This window comes from Amblyomma americanum, chromosome 3 (genome assembly GCF_052857255.1).
Source record: "Amblyomma americanum isolate KBUSLIRL-KWMA chromosome 3, ASM5285725v1, whole genome shotgun sequence".
In the NCBI taxonomy this organism is placed as follows: domain Eukaryota; kingdom Metazoa; phylum Arthropoda; class Arachnida; order Ixodida; family Ixodidae; genus Amblyomma; species Amblyomma americanum.
Window position 1 is genome coordinate 2,623,103 of NC_135499.1, and position 6,403 is coordinate 2,629,505.

The window sequence follows — 6,403 nt, forward strand, 5'->3', positions numbered from 1 at the left end:
TGGGGCGGGTCGGGGCGTCAAAGGAAGCATTTGTAATGATCCGTAGCATTTTTTCTGTAGTGTAAAAAGTTTTTGTATATTTGACACAGTAGTATTTCCTCATACCAAGTAACAATAACCTATATATCATGCAAATCATGCAAATCATGATCAATGAGTTAGACAGGCAGAGCAGATCGATGGGTCTAAAAATTAACATGCAGAAAACCAAGGTAATGTTCAACAGCCTAGCAAGGGAACAACAGTTCACAATTGGCAGCGAGAGCCTAGAAATTGTGACGGAATACGTCTACTTAGGGCAGGTAGTGACAGCTGATCCGGATCATGAGAGGGAGATAACTAGTAGGATAAGAATGGGGTGGAGCGCATATGGCAAATTCTCGCAGATCATGAGTGGCAGTTTACCAATTTCCCTCAAGAGGAAAGTGTACAACAGCATAATCATACCGGTACTCACCTACGGGGCAGAAACGTGGAGGCTAACGAAAAGAGTTCAGCTTAAGTTAAGGACAACGCAGCGAGCCATGGAAAGAAAAATGATAGGAGTAACGTTAAGAGATCGGAAGCGGGCAGAGTGGGTGAGGGAACAAACACGGGTTAATGACATCCTAGTCGAAATCAAGAGGAAGAAATGGGCTTGGGCAGGGCATGTAATGCGAAGGCAAGATAACCGCTGGTCCTTAAGGGTAGCGGAGTGGGTTCCAAGAGAAAGTAAGCGTAGCAGGGGGCGGCTGAAGGTTAGGTGGGCGGATGAGATTAAGAAGTTTGCAGGCAAAGGATGGATGCAGCTGGCAAAGGATAGGGTTAATTGGAGAGACATGGGAGAGGCCTTTGCCCTGCAGTGGGTGTAGTAAGGCTGATGATGATGATATATGAGAAGAAAAAAGCGTAATAAAGGTCGAGCTTCGTTTTCACGGGCAAAATATGTTTATTACGAGCGATGATACCTATGAATTTAGACAGGGTGATGCATATCTAGCTAATGTGGGTATTCCATGACATTGTGGGAGTAATATCTATTATGCCAAGGGAGGTGAATGTTTCGACGTATTGTAGTTCTGTGCCGCTGAAAAGGATTGGTGGAGGATTCGCGACTACCTTGCCCTTGGAATGAAATATTATTGCCTTTATTTTCTCTCGGTCTACTGATAATGAGTTCAATGAAGACCATTCCCTCAAGTTATCCAGTGCTGTGTTCGCGGTGTCTGTCAGTTGTTTCATATCTGAGGAGGAGCAGAGTAAACTGGTGTCGTCAGCATAAATAATATATTTTATCTCTTTGCTTATGTCGTGTATATATATATATATATATATATATATATATATATATATATATATATATATATATATATATATATATATATATATATATATATATATATATATATATATATATATATATAAGCATAGGACCTAGAAGACTGCCTTGGGGCACACCGTTTGAAATTTGTAGAACTTCAGAATGGCAATTATTGATGGAAACATATTGTGATCGTGAGCACATGTATGATTTGATAAGATTAAGGGGATGACCGCATATACCGTAATGTTCAAGCTTTACAAACAGAGTATTATGATTAAGCGTATCAAATGCCTTACTAAAGTCTACAAAAATTCCTAATGTACGCTTCTGGGATTCAATATTGCTTAATATATACTCCTTTTGATCAAGTAATGCCTGTTCTGTTGATCTATGTTTGGTGAACCCGTACTGGCAGTCATTAATAATAGAGCGTTTTTGTAGGAAATTTTGAACACGGAAATGAATTACACTTTCAAGCCCCTTAGAGACCAAGGGCAAAACGGATATTGGCCTATAATTACTTACATTATTTCTGTCTCCCTTTTTAAAAATTACGACCACCCTGGCAAGTTTCATGGCAGCAGGAAAACTGCCGGTAGAAAGTACAATGTTATATATATGCGTTAGACATGGCACAATTTCATGTACGACATAGTTTATTGGTAGGGTTTGGATATTGCAAGAGTCTAGGCTTGCCGTGTCCTTCAGGGTTTTTAGATTGTTGTAAACCTCATTTTCATTAGTCGGATCAAAAAACAATGATTGTGAAATTTTGTTACCCAAAAATCTCGAACAGGCAGGGTTGTGAGAGCGAGTCCCAACTGAGGTAAAAAATTCGTTAAAAGGTACAACCGCAAAGCCATGGCCTCCGATATCGGGTGTGAATGCAGAGTTCGCTGAACATGGCTGAACTCTACTTGGTCACCGTGACGTGCAGGCGATATGTGGGAATATCATGAACGCCACCAATGCCGCCGCAGTGACTCGGCTGCTGACCCGATAGACGCGGGTTTTATCCCGGCCGCGGCGGTCGAATTTCGATGGAGACGAAATTCTAGACGCCCGTATGCTGCGAGATGCCAGTGCTCGTTAAAGAACCCCAGCTGGCCGAAATTGCCCGTGGCTCTCCACTATGGCGTCGCTCACAGCCTGAGTTGCTTTGGGACGTTAAGCCCCATAAACCAAACCATGAATGTCAACACACGAATGGACTGCATCGCGGCGTTCAACACGCAAATTTTTAAAATACTTGTACAGAAAGAGCGTTGACTCACAATGTAGGGAAAGGACTTGAAACTAACCAGTAAGTTTGCCGGACAAAAGGATGGAGAAATAAACAACTTTAAACAACAGGTAAAAACAGCGCAAGGTAAAATGGAGATCAGGAAGGAAGCGTTCTATGATAAGCCAGAGACAGCGCGCTACTCTTTCAAGCTGGATCAGGGCGCCTTAGAACCCGCAACTACAAAAAGATATTGAACCAAGAAGATGACACGTATATTTTTATACCCTGAAGCAATAAACATCGCTTCAAAAAAAAATGACACGTATATGCTGCGTGGGGCAAATCTGTAGAAGCAACTGAACACCGCATACCCGAATGTGATGGTGTACATCCAGATAATGCAGGCACAGTCACTCTGCCTCAGGCCCTAGGGTTTAGAAATAACAATGGTCATGCGAATGAACCTGCGGTTGAAGTTAGGAAAAAGCGACTGGAAGATTGGAGGCTCAAAAGCTGAGAGGTGGCATACGTAAGGATAGAAGTGTATGGCTGAAAATATATTTACAGAAAATTAAATTTTATAACAATTGATAACAGCGTTAAATAAGTATAAAAGAAAAAAAAGCAAACCATGGTGGCAACTGCTACCACAGTGTTTCAAAAAAGGGACACTCCTATCTTCTAGCCACCCAACCACACATCCATCCATCCGGTAGCACGCTGTGCGGCGTTGGAATGGGTCCTGTTTTTGAAATAGCCGTCAAAAAACGCACGCCATTCAAAACATTGAGGTGGCATTAAATATGTATTTGAATAATTTTGTACGTGCACTATTTAGTACGTTCAATGAATTGAATAGCAGAATATTCGGTCTGCTACTAGAAAATTTGTAATATTTGCAAACGCCTAGAATTTTAGAAATCAGTTTCTCTTAAAGAACCGCTCGACACAGCCGGAACACTCACGTGATCTGGAGTGTTTCTGGGTCTCTTCAGCTGTTGCGGCAACTGCAAAGTGTAAACGTGAATTCATGAATTGTATTAGACGAAAAGACAGGTTAACTTTTCAAAATACGCAATCCGTTTTAGCCCGTTCGCAAAGACTGCACCGAAGCGAGCAGTGCGTTGTGCCGCTAGGTCCACTGCTGATGTTCCACTGCCTACATATGCACACTTACGAAGCTGTGAGGGACCATGCAGAACCTGTTTTTATGGCTGCGTCACTGGCGAATGGTTTTTATAAGTGCACTTCACTAAGCGGCTTGAGATGGTCCCAGAAGAGAATGATAGGTAACAAAAGCGTTGCTGCTCAGCGGCCAGCAGAGAATTTCGCTCAGCCGTCGTCATTTTTGCTCCCAGGAGCGAACTTTTTTGAACGATTACCTTCCTTTAGGACCGAGGGTTCGAAGCTGCGTGTGGAAATTTTTCCTCGGTACCTTTCGTTCGTCTCCAAATTCAATTCAAAGCACAAAAAAAAAACGCTCTTCTCAGTATCTTTCATTGGTCTATGGCCGGCTGTTATATGCTCATTCTAATTTTTCTTAGCGCGTCAATTTCAAAACGGGCAACAATCTCATTGACACAGAGACAGCTGTGCAGATAGAAAGAGGAACTGCTCTGATTTCTGAAGTATTCGTGAGAAAAAATCCTAGTGGCCTTGGTGAGGACGGTTGAGTCGGTGTCATCTGTACTTAGCTGGGCGATTTTTTTTTTCAACGTCGGAGCGAAAGCTACACAGGTTTCTTTTGTGGGCACCCTGCGCACACTCGTAATTAGTCCAGTGTTCTAGCCACTTCTGGCACCCACCTGAGAAGACGAGGAGGAGTACGCAGAGTACACGGCGTCGCATGTCGACGAGTAGCACAGTGCGCGCAGCGTGGGCTGCCCGCCGGCGGCTGCTATATAGCTTCCGTCCCCGCAGCGCAAAGTTCGTAATCGCAAAGAGCGCATCCTTGTGCAACATTTTTCCCGGAATTGGGGCGCTAAAATTTTGAGTGGCTCAGCCGCCTCCTGCAGCGCGTGTTTTCTCATTAGGGACGCGGTGTCAGCTGCGCTTTACGTCTCTGCAATGTGCACCTTCCGAAAAGAAGGTGTCCTATGACATTTTCATCTTTTTCCACTAACGCGTAACTCGTCTACCACCTGCTGCAGTAAAGGTGTCCTTTTTTGCATCTCGCTGGAACTTTTCCGCGTTAATGCGCTCAGCGTTGGATATGCCCTGCGGTGAGACTTTTTAGACGGTGGAAGCGGCAAGATTCGCTGGTCTCTTGCGCTGCCGACGGTTAAGAAATACGCGGGCAAGTGCGGCAGCCGAGACAGCTACTGCGAAACAGGTGAGTAACCGTAGCGTGAAAAGCGAAGAAAGGGAAGGAGGCGAAGCTTTGGGGAGGAGGAATGTATTAATCTAAAGCTTCAAGTGTTGCATGCTTACATTCTAAAAGCTGCTAAGTCTCCGCCTTCATTATTTGCCGCTCTCTCTGAACTGAGGTACACTGGCACCATCGACATTATCCGGCCAAGTTTAAGCATTTGGATTTTGTTCCGAAGCTTCTGTTTTGTTTTTGCTCTCAGGGCAAGCTGCGATGATTTGCTCTGGATGTAAAATCGGATTGCATTCAGGCTCCCCCCTTTAGATCTGTTGGAAACGAGGCACGGTCTGCATTTCGCTTTGACGCACTGCACCAGGACACTTTGCGAGACGATCCACGTCGACCTACATCGCTAAATGAACCGCATTGTTGGCACACTTGGGCAGAGTCTTGTAAATGGGCTGGAAACATATCAGTGCTTACATTTGCATTATACACCTTCAGAGTTGCTGCTCATGGTGGTCTCCTGGAGTGATGCTGGCGGCGCTTCAGCCTCGGCATCAGCCGGCTTCTTGCTAATAGCGCCATCAGCGTACCCCACTCGCTTGACTGAGCCCGTAGCTCATACGTGTCTTGTATCCATGCAGATGTTTTCTACAAATGAGTGCACGTGCGCTATACGCTGAAACAGAAACGCTAGAAATAAAATATTCTTACAAAGCAGTACACGCTCCAAGGCTTCAAATTGTTCATATCAGTAAGTTTTTAAATTTAATTTTCGTATGCGTAGCCGAAGATAAAGTAAAATACGAACTGAAAACGTACTGTTTGGAATGAAAGGGATGCGTTTATTGAGTACGTGATAGGGTAAATGGAAGAAGCCAGTGAGCAGCCATTTTCAGACGAGCTGCTCCAAATCCTCGTGCCTAGATGTCGCTCTCTTCTTCATCCAGTGCAGCACGGCACATCGTGTTCCGTTGGGCTAGTTACATGTAGCTCGCCCCAGATTAGGTAACGAGACCTGCAATGACAGGGCTTGGGTCGAACCGTTTGAGCGACCTTTCTTGAGCGGCGATTCACAAAGGTCACGTTCGCGATGACGTCATTAGGACGATTGATGACGACAAACGGCCCAGCGCAAAACTGTACGAGCCACAGAAGACACATAAGACCAGCGTCGTTTCTTCTGTCGCACTCCAGTTTTGTGCTGACTTCTTCAGATCATGCAGCACCAGTTAGCCCGGCCGCATGCTCTTCTGCACGGCCCCGAGTACTTCCACAGGGAAGACCCATTTCCGTCTTGGATAATTCAAGGAACCTCCTTGCACCCGCGGGACGGATAAAGAAGGTTCAGAGAGTTCATCTTTCTCTCCATCCGATAGGGAGTCATTATCAGTTGGAACTTCCGCTCATGCCTCCCTTTGTTTCGCGGCCTACGTCGACTGTCTGGCGCTGTGAATCCGCCGTGTGTCGGCTTACTGCAGTCGGTGGCGGTCGCGGTGGTGGTAAAATCGCGCTCGCGACCTTTATGAGCCGCGGTGCTAGCTCACCACCTCCCACGTCAGAC

The 6,403-nt window shown here is 45.2% G+C and overlaps 1 protein-coding gene across 1 annotated transcript in view; it reads right to left on the bottom strand.

The window, feature by feature from the left end:
• LOC144124415 (longicornsin-like) overlaps positions 1 to 4,466 on the bottom strand; it is a 158,667-nt gene extending 154,201 nt beyond the window's left edge. The window contains exons 1-2 of the mRNA XM_077657048.1: positions 4,334 to 4,466; positions 3,494 to 3,535 (exon numbers count right to left, since the gene is read on the bottom strand). Of these exons, the coding sequence (XP_077513174.1) occupies positions 3,494 to 3,535; positions 4,334 to 4,376 (85 nt within the window). The 5' untranslated portion in view covers positions 4,377 to 4,466. The remainder of the gene's footprint in view (positions 1 to 3,493; positions 3,536 to 4,333) is intronic.
• Positions 4,467 to 6,403: the final 1,937 nt, after the last annotated feature.